At 32.9% G+C, this 18,528-nt stretch overlaps 1 protein-coding gene across 1 annotated transcript; it reads right to left on the bottom strand.

Moving 5' to 3' along the window:
* Positions 1-2,041: 2,041 nt before the first annotated feature.
* LOC148621864 (serine/threonine-protein phosphatase 2A 55 kDa regulatory subunit B alpha isoform-like) lies at positions 2,042-18,000 on the bottom strand. The gene is made up of 8 exons (XM_088576655.1): positions 17,835-18,000; positions 17,642-17,713; positions 17,035-17,132; positions 15,409-15,574; positions 10,172-10,462; positions 5,468-5,632; positions 4,098-4,359; positions 2,042-3,793 (listed from the first exon to the last, which is right to left on the bottom strand). The coding sequence occupies exons 1-8, from the start codon at positions 17,839-17,841 to the stop codon at positions 3,517-3,519; spliced, it is 1,338 nt and encodes a 445-aa protein (XP_088432781.1). The 5' UTR covers positions 17,842-18,000; the 3' UTR covers positions 2,042-3,516.
* Positions 18,001-18,528: the final 528 nt, after the last annotated feature.

The following is an 18,528-nucleotide window of genomic DNA, read 5'->3' as shown; positions in this document are numbered from 1 at the left end:
TTCAATTAAATGAACGTAAAAATATGCTTCATTGAAATCAATAAACAATTAATATGCAACTGCACTGAGTGAGACCTAAAAACAGAATTTATGTGTTGTACATTTTACCTTATCTCATGAACATATTAACACGCACTACTGATACAGCTCTAATTAAGATTGGGAGAAAATGTTTGACACAGGATTCGAATTTGCCTCAAAATGATGTGGCTCCCATTCTCCTAATCAGCACAAGTTACGTACCCAAAATCAATCCTCGTCCTCCTATTACTGTATAGCACCTTGTGGTATAATTTCGAGATCTGAAATTATCGTCGGGAATCAGAAAAAAAAACTTGTTTCTGGGTCTCTTATGCTTAAATGGTTCAAGTCACGATTCCGAAAATTAACCACGCCCTACCTTTGTTAGCGTGCCACTTTATGGTACAATTTCAAAGAGATCCAATCAACTCACCGAAGTCATTATCTAAACTTAAAAAAATGTTTGGTTTCTAGCCCCTCATTTCTGAACAGTTCATGCAACAACCCCATCCCCACAATTCAATTTTAATTTTCTTTTTGTGGAATGACACGTTGTGGTTAAATTTAAAATAGATCTATTTTTATTATATAGATAGCAGTGATTTATCGATTGTTCTCCGTGTAATTTTTTTTGATAATTCACTGTGAAATAAATTCGGTAATTTCACTCTCGCACTTTCTCCCGCCAAAACGTCACACCGCAAATATCAGTCCGCTGTTCACAAAATTTAAAATTTGTGCTGAAAATAACAATGAATAATGGAGGACATCTATATATTAAATAGGAAAATCAATTGGTTATCGTGAATAACCAAAATATGATCACCCGTGCCGTGCCAAGAACGCATTAAGATTTAACTCGTGCGCGGAACAAGTTCCGCACACTCGTTAAATATAGGCGCTCTTTAGTGATCATATTTTGGTTATCCACTCTTTCCTATTAATATTTACTCCAAGTTATTATCCAGCATAAAAGCATTTCAAAGTAGTTCATGTCATAATCCTTAACATAAATTTGGTAGTATGATACATCGTCGAACAATATCAGAGATCCATTCACTTCAGGTCGTTATTGTCCATGTAGTACAGTGATTTTTCTTGGTCCCTTATTCTTAAGTCACAACCCCAGCAATCCTTTTGTGGTACCATTCAAGAGTTCATTTAACATTTTCCCAGTTATTTTCCGTGAATCATGAAAAAGCCTGGTTTTTGGCCCAAACTCCTGAACTGTTCACGTCACAACACCAAAAATAGACCCAAGACTTTCCGTTGTGATACAATTTCATGGCGATCTATGGTTTTACTCAGTTGATAGGGTGGATGTGTCTACAGACGACAACAGCATGATACCCAGAAATTTAGCTTTAGCATAAAAAGTGTCTGCCTCCACACAATTTGATATTCTTATTAATGAAGATCAGGTAGGTGGAAGTTGGCAGAGACGCTGCTTTTTTTATTATATGATCTATTTTTCTGTAAAATATAAGCTGTCTGAACCTGTGATACTGTCGATATTTGTAAGCACACAAAAAAATCCAAGTTATTTCAAAGAAAACCAAATCTCTGAAGAAGATGACAACACCATAACATCATGCAAGGATTTTTTTGGTGGTTGAATACTTTTTTTTACATGTCATTGTAAACAACTAGTTCTAAACCTACAGACAGAGTAATCTAGAAACCCAGATGAGCCAAAAACATGCACAACACAAAATCCATTGACTGTGCCCAATTATCCCACTTAAACCAATTGATGAGATAGAGGTTAATTGTCCTTTACACAGATTCATTGACGGACTGATTCTCAATGATCCAACTAAAACCATAGGGAATGACAGACCACATTTTTTGCTGTCATATAAAAATCCAACTCGGCACATTGGGACTAGTATAAATCAATTTAATCGATTAAATATTCTCATTCTGAAACAAACGAAATATCTTTTATAAATGGAAGTAAAATCACAGTTGGACATTTTTTTACTAGCACATTTAAGTAGCTGAAGAAGAAGTACAGGGCTATATTCATTACTTTATTTTTTGTTATTTTTATCTTTGACATAAAAAATAATACTTTTTCAACAAAAACATTTGTTCACATAAATATAACAATACCTGCACAATCAAGTACATGATTTTATGACACTAATCTCAGGAAAATTACTTATAAAAAAAAACATGGCAATACATTGGGCAACATAAATTACCAAATCAAGATCTATAATTATTTCATTTAAGCTGTGACTTATAAATGATTTCCCCACAAGATTCAGTTGGAATGTAAAATGTTCATCACAAAGAAAATCGATGATTAGCTAAGAAGTGACTTTGAAGCAATAGAAGTAGTTACTTAAATTCAAGTTTCAAAAGAAAAAAAAATGCTTCAGTTTTTTATACACTTAATTCCATACCGAAACAGTTTTGACTATCATAAGAATTACATCTTTTAACTATACATTTACCATGACAATGAGCTACATGATTTAATATAAATGTAGAAAAATGTTATCACTCATTTAAATTTATAAAATGCATGGTGATCATTTAAAAACGGCTTACCATGTTCACCGAGGTCACAATTCTTTAGTCACTGGAAAAAACTGATTTGAGGGACCATCCTGAAAATTTTGATCTCTGTTGCTAGGTAAAATCTAGAGAAGTGAACATTCTATTTTTTTCTTGCTCTCTCCTTCTACAAGATCACTGCAAGTCAATAATGAATGAAGTCAACTTTAAATATATGGAAATACTAAGAAATATTCCCTCCCCCTCCCCTCCCCCAAAAAAAGAAGATAGAGTATTTCATAAAACCATTTACATGCATTTGCACCAAATTCTTACCACATTTAGAAACAATGATTGTTTACAAAATGATAGCACTAATAGTTGAGTGAAAAAAAATCTTAAGGACTGTATGTGATTAATGGAAGAGACAAGTTTTTGTAGCACTTCATTATGCACCAACTCGATGCCTGATAAATTCAATACCAGATCTGGTTTTACACTCAAGGATTACAAGAGACCTCTACAAATTTGAGTCTCATTCATCAAGAGTAAACCAATATAACTGACTCATGAAAACAAATATTTTTCAACTTGACTAGTGTAGTCAGAATAATTCAACATTGAATACTTCTAAACAAATGCTATTGCACAGATTCAGAACTTTTTATCAACTGATCTTTGGCTTGATGACAGAAGAAGGAATGTCGACAGCAGCCTGCAGCTGTTTCATATCACATCCCACCCACTATCTACTGACAGAACATTAATGCATGTAAAAAATATATTCAATTGTTCTGCTACAAAAAATGTCCATTTCCTTTAATGCCATCACATTCAGTACCGACATTTAGTTCTGCCATTCCTGTGTGTCAATAACTTAAGTAGATGTTTCATCACACTCTACCATCGTTGCCAGCACAATAATGAGTTAATGGACCAAGGTCTGATAACAGCACTATATGAAATAGGTAGAACTAGGCTTGTTTCACATCAATCCTTACTTTGGAAAATGTACAAGTTATTAGTGGCCGCAACTGCTAGTATATTTTCGTTAGGGTGCCAAGCAGTATGTAAAATTTTCTTATTGAAATCTAGACAGTCAACACTAATTTCTTCCTTCTTACGTTTTCCACCAGTACAGACTTTTCTTGGTTTGAGAACTGTTCTAGGTTTCATATTTTCTCTACTGGCCTCAAGTGTGTTGTCTCTTTTACTCTCCCTGTCAAACATCCTGAAGAAGTTGTTGTACGACCCAGTCATTATATGCCTGCAATAAATATTATAAAATTTTTCACATGCAAGTTAAAGTGATGAAAATCACACATTATCAATAACTGAAAATTACTTAAGGCATCATATGATATTTGTTTTGGTATTAAAATCAATACAATGCTAAGGAAAGCAATCTTTTTTGTTCTTAACAGAACATTAAACATGACATAATGAAAATGAAGTCTGGGCAAAAACGTAGAAACAAAATGAATATTACACAAAGATCAACAGACGTCTTTGACTCACTGTTGACCTTCTGCCACTTTTACTAAATTTGGTCATGGCCTCTCACAACTTACCTATCATCACCACTCCAAGAACATTCAAATTTATCAAAAATGCAGTCATTTTCATACAGAGAACACAATTTACTGCGTAAGTACTCATGAACTTGATATGTTTCTATTGGTTTAGTGTCCATTTGTAGGTCCCAAACTTTGACAGATAAATAGTCTCTAGTCACCATGTACCGACCATTGTGACTAAATTTAACATCAGATATACTAGAAATTATTTCAGAGAAAAAGCTTCTATTTGTAGGATCCTCAGGTTCTTCAAATACTACAAAGATAAAATAAATAAAATTACTATTGAGAAACAAACACGTAACGAAGTATTATACTCAATTTTATGGGGTTGAAATTCTAAAAGGTGTGCATTGATACTTACCCTGATGCAATATTCAACAAAAATGAATATTGTGATGGTAAATTTACATTAAAACTAGGCTAAAAAATGCTGATCAGTACTAACATTCAAATAAAATAGGATGCTTGATATCAATGTTAAAAACAGTACCAATCAGTGTAAAAAAGAACAGTACTTCAGCAGACATTGTTCTTTTTACCAGTATATTATACTTATTTTTGTACATAGGTAACGGGGCTCGCTGAATCATGAAGGAGAATCGCAGCACGAAGCCTATGGTTATTCTACCTGCCACTATCATTGCAATAGAACATGAGCAAGTTCTATTCCACAAATGTCTAAAGCAGGTTACTATTCATAATTCACACTATACTATACTGGCTGTTGAATTTATTTTTAACACTTAAAAGCTAGTTGAAAGAGACCACTTCAAAATTCAATACAAATCTAGCTAGGCTAGTAATTAATTTAAATAGCACTCTAGGCAGTATTCTGTCCTACATTATAACAATGTGCCCTACTTAACTACATGTACCACAGAACACCTGTGTAATCTTTAGGACACTTGTCTTTAAATTTTGGATAGCTGTCAATGATGATGACCTTGACCTTTAAATTTGTCATCCACCATTGAAAAAAAAAAAAAGTCTCATACTGCCTATAAATTTTTTTGAATCAAATTGTTGACAGGAGAAGATCAACTACATATGTTGAGGACTAACAATCCTACAAAAAATTGAACAAAATGACTGAAGGTAGGTAGAATAGTAACTCCCTAATCTTGCTATCAGAGCGAGTACAGTACTCATAGAATTTTTTGGGAAGATCCATTTTATTCTGGAAAAGTTGGGAAATAGCACAGAATTTCAATTTTTGCCATACCACTGATACATTGTAAATTCAAAAAGTTTCTCCATTAACTATTATTTAATAACAAAAAAAACCAAAAAAAAAACAAAAAACAAAAAAACAAAAACCCCAAAAATACCCAATGGACTAATCACAAAACTTAATCACTTACATTTGGCATGTTTATCACATAATGCTTGCTGGCGCATATCACATAGCCGAATAGTTCCTTTACTACTACTATATACAAACAAATTACACTCTAGTGGATGGAATTCTGCGGCAGTAATCACCTCTGTAAGCTCTTCCATATTGGCAGGTTTAATATCCACAATATCTTGGCAAACATTAAGGAAACTGACTGGTAGTCATCCAAGGTTTTTGTGTGGATGCCATTTCAGAATATATGTATAATGGTTTTCAGATTGTGTTTTGCCTAAGGCCGAAAATAATAATAGTCTAGTTTGTTTCCTGCTACCAGCAGGAAACAAATAGGGTAGGAAGGTAGGAAAATTGTTTTCTTGTTATTTTTAATTGAATTCATGGGGAAACAATATAAACTTGAACCATGCTTCAGCCAGAATGGCTATAAAATGTTTAGGTAAGGAAGCAGGAAACCAACATTTTTTGGGGCCTAACATGCGAATAAGCCTTTGACAGGGTAAAAAATAACAAGTCCTTAAGAAATTCAGAGGGTCCAAAGATAGTGAAGGGTCTTATATTTAATATGTATTTCTTTGGTGTACTGGCAGTACAAGAATTAAATCTTTTCCCTGCATTATCCAAATGAGGACAAGACGGTAACTTCGTGAAATCTATGTTGTTTTTTTTTTTTTTCGCTGAAAAAAGCTTCCAGTTTACTCCGAGACATTTCTAAATTGAAGTATGCTTCAAATACAATCTATACATATATTATCATTTTAATGATTGGTTGTGTTAATCAATTACGGGCATAAATGGATGCCGACCTATATTAACTACTGTAAAAAAGCATCCTTGACAAACCTTGTACATAGTTCCTGATGTGTGTCTGGTCATCAAATGGACTTCAATTAGTTTTAACAATGGACAGTTAAGAAGTATTAATTAACAAGAAATATTCATTTTACAATCCTTTAATCTCTTTTCACTTTATATTTATTGATCATAAATAACACGCTTTTCATCTGTGCCCCCGTTTATTGTGCCGACGTTTTAGATTAAAGTTGGACAAATTAACAATCAAACCAACTTCATGTTGTGTAATCATGTTACTAGTGTAGATTTTGGCAATTTGAATGAGAATTTTCACAAGTCCCCTCAACTCCCCTGTTGTGTTGGGGACCCTGAAGCTAAGGTTCCTGAAAACCCTGCTTGAACACATAACATACAAACCAATAATTTTTGCTCAAAGATGAGGACACAGAAATAAACCTTTCCTTCAAAAAGTAAGTACCTCAGGTTAGGCTAAAAACAAAAAAATGTGTGTAAACTGTATCCTAACGAAAAAATAAAAAAAAGAGGGTCAGCATGTCGACTTGTTTTTTTTTTTTTTAAATCATGCAGTAATATTTGTATTTCTGTTGGAGATGCCAGATACTCAGATACTATGTTTCTCTGAAATTTAGTAACAGTTTTATTGGTAAGTCAATAATAGTTGTTGCTTGCAACACCTATTCATACACCAATGTATTAAATTCATTCTAGGATTTATTCTATTTTAATTTCTAGTGTGAATCTGTAGTTCAAGATTTAGTAGATTAAATTTTATCATTTAAATTTTAATGATGAACTTCAATGTCTTCAGCAATGAACAAAAAGAATATAAAAAAAGATACAAATGTCCATGTAAAATGCACAAGATTATAAATTTTGTTGTCTGACATTACTGCAAATAAAATTATCTTTAAGGTTTATAGACAAGCTAGAAATCATGACTATAATATTGAAGATTTTAAGGAACCAGTAGAACTACATGTATATATTTTTTTTCAGAATAATCGATAGTCTTGCAATTCTTAAAAGAAAATTTAATGTGACTGGAAAATGTTAACTGATGTTTTATGCAAATTTAAGTCACATTTAGAATGGTTTTGCCACCGTTTGTTTGCCGTCAGCTTTGCAAGTGTCACACAATAAATTAACGACATCCCTTGCTATGAGGGTCGGAGTAATCAGTTTTGATAGAACACCCGTTTTTCAAATTAAAATCATTGTGTCCGTGAAATATATCAACAAACTTTGTATTGTCACTGAACTGGGCTATTACACTCTTCTTTTCCTTTCATGGGTGAATTTTTTGAAAGTTAGAGACAGGTCATTTGACCAGGCATGGAACTAGACTAAGATGTCGCCATGTTTGTTTGAATTGGTAATAGACAAAAATGTGGACGGAGAAAAAATTAGCTGGATTTTTCATTTTCTGCCAATTTTTCCTTTTTCCATAAAATGTTCAAGGTCGGCATCAAGAAACAGGGTTGGTCAGGGTACCCTAAACAACATATATATATATATATTTTTTTGTCCTATATAGATTTTCACAGCAAACATAATTAAGTTTGTCAACATACTTCCTGAAACTTCCTCATTTAGAAATCAGACTGTATTCATGAACGAAAAAAAATATACCTTCCATAATTCAATGGTTACTTAACCATTAGGCTCAGAATGTCAGTGCGGTTTAAGCAAGTCAAAACAAATGAAAGCTTTAAAATGTGACCACATGTGTCAACTTGTTTGTGAATACTTGGGTTATGAAGTTTGGAAATAACAGAAGGAAAGTCCAGCAAATGTATGTTACAATATTAAAGCAGAGAAACCCCATAAACTTCCTTCTTCTAAAGAAACCATCTGAAAAGTAGGTCATTACCACACATTGTACATAGGTAACGGGGCTCGCTGAATCATGAAGGAGAATCGCAGCACGAAGCCTATGGTTATTCTACCTGCCACTATCATTGCAACAGAACATGAGAAGTTCTATTCCACAAATGTCTAAAGCAGGTTATAATGACCAAAATGGATGACAATAGTGTGTTGGGGAAACTTGGACAAAGCTAGCAGTTATGGTGTGTCAAGAATTTTTTGTTTTGGTTTAAAAACATAGGACCAGAGTTTACCCACAATTAATTAGATAGGAAATGATTAATATATTTTTTAAACCTTGACATAGCATTGCTCCCCTCAAGTAAGACTTACTATTTTTAGCAAACTTAGTGCTGAGTTAGTTTTTAGATTACAAGAACTTACTGAAGCAACCTTACATCAAAAGTATGTTGTAACAAGAGGCTCTAGAAGAGCCTGAATTGCTTACCTGGCAAACCATATCCTATTAACTAAGTAAAGGTATCATGCTTTGTTACCATGTTTGAAAAAAACCTGCTGAAACAGAGCATCTACTGATGAATGCTGCAAGTTCAACTGAGTACCTAAGGCACTGTGAAATGTTGGAAATGCCTTTAAATTGTTTTTAGAACCTCTGTAAAAAATTTGGGCAGGAGTCCCCCCACATCCTGTTATCCCACCAAGTGTGAGGGGGGCATTACCACAATATACATTTGCTGAAAAAGAAGATAAAATGAAGCTAAGTCTTGGCTATACAACATTTTCATCATCACTTCAACTCAGAAGACCATGTTTACTGTATAAACCAAATATCATTGAAATTAAAGTGTACAAATTAGTAGGAAAATGGCAGCCATTTCGAAAATTTATGTCTTTACATTTCAACTTAGAATCCCAAGTTTCCTTAATCAACCAAAAATCACTGGAATCCAAGCAACTGGTAAAATGGGCACAAATTGGCAGCTTTTTTGAAAATGTTCACATAACAAAAATTTCAATATTGCCATTTAACTCAGAATATCATGTTTACCTTACAAGTAGCTTTCATCTTTCATTCTTCTATAATTCAGATAAAAATAGGAAGGGCACATTTGATTGTTTGTTTGTTGGGGTTTAACGTCCGAGCAGCAATATTTCAGCTATATTCAGACGAAGGACACATTTGACCCCTATGTCCTACTTTTAGTAATGATGGCCTTGTTTTTCAATTGATGCAAAATTTTAAACAATCAGTGTGTGCAGGATACCCTAAGGAACAATTATGCTAACTATTAGTAAGTTTTGTTGCATGGTTTCAGAGATTTTCAAAGTTGTACACGTGAAAAACAACAAAAAATCTGTTTCAGGGGCCACAACTTCTACATTGGGTGACAAGTAATTTTGAAAATTTCGACATAGGTCAGTCTTCTAATGGGGAACAATATTACCCATGTCAAAATTTTGCTAAATTCAACTTTTTTGAGTTATTAGCAAAAAAATGTATTTTAATCCTTTATTCTATTTTTAGAAATTGTGGCCATGTTTTTTTCACTATTTCAAAACTTTTGAACAATCAGTTTGTGCAGAATGTCCTTAGGAACAACTACGCCAAGTTTCATTCAAATTGTTCAAGCGAAGTCAGTGGAGATGTTTGAAAAAGGTAACTACAGACGACGAAGCAGAGTGATGAAAAATAGCTCACCAGCCAGGTGAGCTAAAAAATGTATTCAAAAAGGCAAATGTATTACATATTAATAAAATTCAATACATGATCTGTGAGTGGAAAAGTTCACTGACTGTAAAATTCAGGAGTGGCTGAACAAGTCTATTTATCTGCACTACACTTAACCATAATCATTAGAAAATCTATTTTTTTTTCTATTTTATAAAACCAGGAAAATAATTACCCATTCAATATGAATAACAATTATTTACCCTAATGTAAACCACAGTAATATTTTGATATTTTTAAGCATCTTTTATATTTTATATCAATTTCATGCTGCCTTGTTCATCAAAAACTTCTGATTTTTAAGCTGTTATGTTTCAAAATATACCATACATAGAAGGATACTGAAACTTTGATCTGTCACCTCCATGTGCCAGAGATTAATTCTAAGATCATCTGCAGACAAATAAGTTTCTTGATCACTGTTCACAGATATTGAGTTGATGTGGTAAGTATGAGCATTAGCAAAAATCCTCCTTGGACTGGCTTCAACCATAAGTTCCATAGGTTTGAAGACAGGAACTTTCAGAGTAGTAACAGAGGTAGCGTCTCTCATGATTCCTGTATCATCTTTTAAATTAAATCCTTCTGGTCTCTTGTCTCTTTCAGTAACTTTCCACAATTTGATTGTTTTATCTGAAAAGAAGTTTTACTATCATGTCCTTGTTCATCCATGGCATTTCAAACAGTCTTAAAGGCATGGCAAAGCAAAACTTTAAGCCTATTGAAGATAAAAAAGGCCCATTAACATTATAAATACAATGTAATTGTAATAAATGATGAAACAGGCCCTTTAGAAATAATTCTTTCCTGACCACTGCTTATGGCAAAATTCAGAAAAAATATGGGTTACTATCTACTTATCAAAATAGAGCTAAGAAGGAAACAATGTGTATGCACCTCCAAATTGGGAAATACAAGAATTAGGATAGGAAAGGCCGAGCAAAACATGGCTTGCTTAAAATATTTATTTCCTATTTTAGGGCAAGGGCGTATGCCACATCCACCTATGCACAGGGATCTCCATGGATCAAAATGAACACATGGCTGACTCTGTGGTTGGAAAAATTTTCATCATGGCACATGTCCTTTCAAACAGAAAATAACTTGCCAAAAAAGTATGATAAGTTTGAATGTGACGTATTTAATAGCACAAGCTACAGCATAGAAATTAACAATCAACAATGGTCATTTTTTCTGTCTGTATTGTCTATTTCAATTATACCAAGGCAACGTTTACCCTTACCTAGGCTTGATCATATGTCCACAGCTCTAGAGAAATTAAAATCACTGTTAGGTGTGGTCATTTTGTTGATACCATTAAGCAAGTTCTTTTATAATTTAACCACAAGAACTTTGGCAGTCAAATATCATCTTTGTCTGAATTGTGTCATTAAACAATCCTTCAGAACTTTTTGGAGTCAATCCATTGCATTTTAATACAAGTTAGGCAAATTGAACTGCTTTGCTGTATCAGATTATTTCCGAGATATTTAAGACATTGTTGTATAAATTAAGATTGTCGTTCCCCATCTCCTATTACATCGATCTTTATCAAATTAAATCTTGATACTTTCTACATTTCATTAAATGAAAAGTTTTCAAATTTTGTTCCTTAAAAAAATGAACAGTAGAAATCATTCAGCTTATTTGAAGCTTATTCATTTTGTCAACGGGGTTATTCGCAAATTTGAAAGATCTGAGATATGTTTACCCACGCATTTCCCTCCTTGACACATTAAACCCCCGGAAATAACCAATCAAAACATTGAAATTACCATTAGAATAAACATATGCGCCAATCATATAGATTGATGACATGTATAAGTGATTAATAAACAAGACTTATTGGGAAATACAGTGCAGATTTGTAATGCAAGACGCGAAATTTGAATACATGGCGCACAAATAATTAACACATTTTAATTCATGGTACAGTGAAAGAAATTAACAGTAGACATACGGACTGAGTCTATATAAAATCAAGCAGGTCTATGTTGAAATTGGCTGAATTTCCTTTGAAATGTACAGTGTGGTCTACATAAAATTACGATGGGTCTATGTTCACAAATAAGTTTCTAACACTGATGGCACAAGGAAAGTAACACATGGCGCAGCACCATGCAAAAAGAGGTCATGGAGAACACTGCATGTGCAGGCGTTTCATTAATTTTTCAGGCAGGAAGTACTTTACACAAAGTAGGAGGTACTAAATAAATTCGGCAAGGGGTCTGGGGGCCTTTAGTGGCCCCCAGTGGGTCAAGGAACTCCTGGATGTTAGCCTTTTTGAGAATTAAATTTTGACTTGAAAATATGGGATTAAGTTTGCAATATTTGCTTCAGTTTTGTTCAAAATATATGAATTTGAAATCAAGATATATGATGAATTTAGTTTCAAACCCCTGAAATCCAGGAGCTCCCCATGATTCCCATCAGATCCATTTCTAGACTAATGCTGATAAATTTTGTTGACTGTTTAATACTATGCCATTTTATATGAAATTTTGATAAATGTCATAGTTTGTTCTTAGGCTTTTATTTACTTGTTACAAAATTTGAACACTAACACATACAAATAAAAGCATAGGAACAAAACAGAACATTTATTTATTAAATGAAATTCCATAACATGTGGTGGTTCCTAGTGCTGATTATTTTCATGATAAAATTAAACTTAATTGTTGTTTATAGCCTAATTATTACTGTGACATGTAGAGCAATTGCATGTGTCTTATTGTGTAATGTTGGTCTAAAAATCATAGTCTGATAAGAAATTCTTTGCTTCTGAAAAAGAACAAGGCTGGCAGTTTTTGTCTGGTTGACTTTTAGATGGACAGAATTTTTTAAACATTACAATGTATTTATTTTCTATTATAATCAGTAGCAGTTTTGAATCCCTGAGCCAATATTTTTTTTATATTCTTGTGAGCAAAGGCCAGACATGTTCTTTTCAAACTTAAGGTTGACAAATTTTTTTACCGAACCTCCCTCTTTCCCGCCGAATCGAATGGTCATGCCTTAAATCATATTCGAATGCTGTAAAAGTCTGTTTCACATGTTAACTCAATGCACAAAATAATCGGTGATTGACATTGTTAAGTCACCATGTTTTCTATAAATGGACACTACGTTAAATCGTCGTAGGTTAAAGCACTTTACCGATTAGATTCCGACACGGACCTCAACAAAGACACCAATATAAACAATATTAAACACTAAAGATCACGATATTGGAGACATATCCATAGCCTAGACGGAACGATCTTAGATATCTATTTACTAGATTTTTCCTCATGATTTTTTTGGCTTTTTATTTTATTCTGCTGGTACCAGACGCTACCGTAGCTGGGTAAAGTACCAGGTACCGGCTCTTAATGACAGCACTGTATGTGCATACATTGCTCATTCAAATTTTGTAAAATTTTCACCAAATTTACCTGTATACAAAATTTATAAAAATTGTTTATGCTTTAATTAATAGTTTAAATTGTATAAGGGCAGTTGTAAAAAAAAAAAAAAAAAAAAATTAGGAAAATGAGAAACTGCTTGACACCCTGCTTCAAGAGAAAAAATTCAGATTTGGCAGGGAAATAAGAGAGCTGGATTACCATAATGAAATACATCATTAAGTACCTAATAAAGTGGATAACATGTATATATGTATATACAAGCAATACAACCATGACAGTGTTCTAAGATATTTTGGTCAACTTGACTTGCCACGGGTAAGTGGCCTCCGAAAAATGACTTACCCAGACTTTTAATGAACTCACCCACATTGAAAGTAACATTTCAAGGACAAAACATGTTGTATGATTTGGTAACATGTGCAACACAGTTCTTGTGTGGAAGACTATCATTATGGGACCAAAGGTTTCTATGCCAAGTTGTTGACCCAGAAACAAATTTGCTATGATTAGCTACGATAGGATATTCTTTACAACATATGCAGAGCATATGGTGCTTGAATTTAATATATTCTACCCAGAAAAAGTCTTCCTTCCTTGTCGATTTCTCTTTTCTTAATCATAAATTATATTCCTTTCCTTTTTATCACGTTTTGGTTTCTTAGAAGGGGAGGGCTCTACCTCTTTTGAGGATGTCAACCCAAAACTATGGAGATCCATTTTTATTTTGAATTTCCCATGCTTCAAACATTTAGTATTGTATTTAGAAAACATTGTTGGGCATAACTATGATAAAAACTTGTACACTCCTTGAGACGTTTAAATTTCCAGCACACACGAACGCTAAACGCTCACCAAACGCACAATAAACAAATGACGAAAAATAATAATATTGACATATAATGAAGACAGAAAAAAATAGAAAATAAAATTAATGAATTATATAAATTAATTATAGCAAAAATATAAAAATAACTGTTAAATCGAGGAAATAATCAAAGTACAAAAATACACAAACACTCCTATCATGCGCTTAAACGAACACAAAACGATGTGTAAACGCACGACAAACGATGCAGGAACGCTAAAATGGGAAATGTGAACTTCTCAAGGAGTGTATGGGAACTTTTACATTTTTATGGCTTTTTACCCTTTAGTCACCTTTCTCAGGCTCAGGTGCCACCTTTCCCCTCAATTCATTTCATATTTATTTGCAATCAAATATATAATGATGAAAGAAACTAACCATCTGTTCAAAGTAACGAGTTTTAAAATCTGTATTTTCTTATTTTATCGTTTTCGAATATAAAATTATTGTTTTCGCATCAAGATTGTGTTTGACTTCAATGGAAGAAAAAAGATCTAATTACAAGTGCCGATAGGATTGTGATGACGAAAAAAGCAAAACAAAACAATCACATTTTCTAAAGATTAAAACTTAAATTCAGCAGAAATAAATTCAGATATAATTGTCACAGGTCAAGAAAGTAAGGACTTGTTTTCAACATACCCAAACTTTAAAACTGACTTCCCCACGGGTAACCAAAGGCTCCCAAAGGACTTTCCCGTACCTGAAAATTCAGTTACCTCCGGTAATTGGAAATCCTAGAACACTGCTTGAATAAGTAATTGAAAAAACAGAAACAATTACTGACCAATACAATTCGGATTATACTGGACTCAAAACCTTGGATAACTAAAACATTTTGCCTGGTCCCTTCGACTTAACAAAGTTTGACTGTATTTGCAGCTAGAAGACTTAATGTTAGAATATTTCTCTTTTATCATTAACTTGACAAGACCATATGATTTAGGGATAATAAAAACAGGATTGTTGAAATATTTATAAAATATTCTTTGTTTACATATTAATATGCAGTACTTGTACAGTACCAAATGGTTTTAGTGACGTCACAAGCTAATAGTAAGCTATTGGTAAAAATCAGCAACATCTGCCCATGATCAAAACACTATCGCTTGAAAATTTTAATTTTGCATTACAGGTTTTTTATTTTTGATTGTGTTTGTGCGAATTTTCATAAGAGCCTAACTTAATGCCAAGGTGGTTTTTTCCTTCAAACAAAGAAAAGGATTTAAGTCATTTCATGATAATTAACTCCATATCTTTAAAAAAATAAATAAAAATTAACACAATTAACTATTCTAAATTTATACCATTAGTAGAAAGTAAGAAATTAGCAGGATTTGTTCTACGTAGCCATCTTATCTTGTTGATTTTTTCTTCTATCTCCAGACTTTTTAGATAATCAAATTCTGGTTCATGACTTTGGAAGGTACTGTAAACATTGTATTCCCCACGACGAGGCACAGACACTTTCCCCTGAAATCAGAAAAGGTTTAACTTGTAACACTGAAAATCAAGGCAGTGTGCAAAGCCCCACTAAGACAACAACATAATGCCAACTGGTAAACTCACTTTCTTACAGGAATACAAAATTTAATCTGCAGTTAGATTAGACAAAACTGATTTCTTTTATAATCTTTATCAGTCTATGTCACTATGGAAAGTCAATGTTCGGCCATGTCAACCTTAGTACTAGCATAGTATCATTAGTAGATTTAAGTGCCATATTAAGGATGTACATATACATGGAATAAAACTAAATCGCCCTCAATAAAAACTTAAATGGATGTTAATACAGGTTTTTCTACCTTTGATTTACTGCTGACTATTGACCCATTCCCAATGACAAAAAGTGTCTTTTTCCTAAAAATTTATCAAATTTCCCCAACTGAAGCAAGCAATATGCAAGTTGTCAATTAGTTTGTCTGTCAGTAGAACGATAATCATATTTTATTGATGAGTTGGCAAATCGTTATGGTCACAGTTTCTCAAGAGCAATTTTAAAACTGGGGAAAGAAACTAATCTATATCTCAATTTACAAGTTTTTAAAGCAGCCAATTTACAATAACTATTTCAGAAGTTCTTTACCAATATCTTCCATCAGTTGTTCAATAAAAGGCATCCAAAATGAGAAAACCATAGTTGGTTATGTCTCATAATAGTAAATGATTTTATTTGTTAGTTTCTTCCAGACTGACCAAAAAAAAAAGAAAAAGAAAAAAAGCCCTGTAATATATTGTGGTTTCATTTATTTTCATGGTTAGAGGAAAAACAAGATTTTGTTGGATACTCGAATTCCGTGGTTCATAGGTCAATGAAATAAAAAATGTTGACACATTCTGTATTTCCTGCAAATTGTCATTGATGCAATACTACTTTTGCTAAAAATTTTACACAAAAATAAGGATTTAAACTATTGAAAGTTGTTTTGAGGATGGGAGTTTTCCCACCTGCACTGAAATGCTTAACTTATTTTAATTATGATTAAAATATGTATGATACATGTTAGGGAATCAATACTCCTGTGTTCATTTTCCAGATTATGAACAAAGTTTAAATCAAGTTATGCCATTAAAACCTGAGGCATCATTGCGAGTTTTGTGACAAGCCAAGAATACCGAATATCACTTGTGATTCATTTTTGGTTAACTGACATTGCATAACACAGCTAGCCGCAAGGCCATACAGGTTTATATAACAATTGATATTCTGTCGAATTATGCGGGTAAGGGTAGCAGGATATCGACCTCAATGATTTGTTCACTGATACAAAGATTGAATGGAGTAAACATTCTTTCACAGAAGAAATTGTTTGTTGGAATCTTAATTTCATGCTTAAGCTCCAACCCCCAAAATAAGTACCTTATGAATAAAACTACAGTACACGATAGTATAAGCAGTAAATATATAACTAAATTAGTACACAAGAACCTACTGCCTTGTCCCGCTGGAATATTACAACACGGCCTCCTTTGTCACCAGTTGCCAAAAGATCCCCAGTATGGTTATATTCAACACAGGATATGATATCAGCTAAAATAAAATAGGATATTTATTCCTTATTTCTTCAAAATAAAAAATTTCAGACAGGTGAAACTAATCCACAACATTAAAAAGATTTAAGAAATATGATTGTCAAGATAATGGGTACATGGTTTTCTCCATTTTTACAATCTTTAAAACTTGACAGATTATTGTCATTTGTAAATCATGTCCTAAAATCTGAAAATTAATTAAAGTTGTTCTTGCATCGACAATTGTCAGTCGATTACAAAATATACTGCTTTAAATGATGTAACAGAACCTGGCTTTTTCAAGCCCTTCCAGAACAGAATAACGGGCTACATAACTATTCAAGTCTACAAATCATACCAATCATGTAAATAACTAATTTTTAATGTCAACATCAACATTAGCTATAGTTCTACACTATATAAATTGAAAATACCAGTGAATTCAAGGCCATAAACACGGAATTCGTAAACACATGAGGGTTTTTGTTAACCTGAACGGGGGCGGGAAAATTGTGCGAATCTTCTAACCTTCTGTGATATCTTCGGTTTCAATAGCACCCTTTACTTGGGAAAAACACCACTGTATGTCAGCACCATTACCTGAAACAGAAAGTGATAGACAATATTTCTCTTCCTGCAATTTTACTTACTCGGATTGTCAGAGTTGAAAGATTTGCAACAGACAGGAAGTGCTATAAAAAGGACCCAGTAATGTTCTTACCCGCCATTATTTCATCGAAATCGTGAATTATTAGGAACGCTTAAAGTCTCTACTTCTGATTTTGGGCACTTAAAGTGGACGAAGTTAATGTCTTTGACTGTGATGACATTGGAATCGAAGGTCGGTGTCCTGATTCCTAGTCAATATGGCGTTCGCATTTAGAATCAGGACATGACGTCATTCAATGGAATGCCGGGTAAAAATAAATTAGAGAATCTGACCTATTACCACTACAGAACATTCGGTAGATGCATGTAGACCTGATGAAATTCTTAAATTACCCAGATAAACCTTTAAGGTTGATATAGCAAACTCTTCCACTATTAAAGCTACTTGATCGCGTGAAAAAAAAAAAAAATATATATATATATATATATATATATATATATATATATATATATATATATATATATATATATATATATATATATATATATATATAATAGCTGAAATTTTAGTACTTAAATATGTATAACCCAGTACTAATGAACGAAATACCAATATCCCTCGTCCCTTTTAAATTCTTAAATGACAAAAAATTATCACGCAAAATAAGTGCATTATATGAAGTATGCAAAGTATGAGAGAGTAATCAAGGGAACCAAGGTTATAGCGGTAATCAAAAGAATGTAATCCAGGGACAGAGACCAGACATGGAAAACAGACATATACAACAAAGAACATAAAGTAACTA

The sequence above is a fragment of the Perna viridis genome, chromosome 3 (genome assembly GCF_037379345.1).
Source record: "Perna viridis isolate PV_CMFRI_1.1 ecotype Kerala chromosome 3, ASM3737934v1, whole genome shotgun sequence".
Classification (NCBI taxonomy): domain Eukaryota; kingdom Metazoa; phylum Mollusca; class Bivalvia; order Mytilida; family Mytilidae; genus Perna; species Perna viridis.
The sequence above is the reverse complement of the archived record's forward strand: the minus strand, read 5'-3'. Positions and strand labels throughout refer to the sequence as shown.

Bases quoted from the DNA above. Each gene is read 5' to 3' on its own strand.
- LOC148621864 (XM_088576655.1), bottom strand. The intron at 10,463-15,408 runs GTATAAATTTAG...ACTTCTTTTCAG, and splicing joins TTTCTTACTTTCTACTAATG to ATAAAACAATCAAATTGTGG. The intron at 5,633-10,171 runs GTATCCTTCTAT...ATGTTTGCCAAG, and splicing joins GGTGACAGATCAAAGTTTCA to ATATTGTGGATATTAAACCT.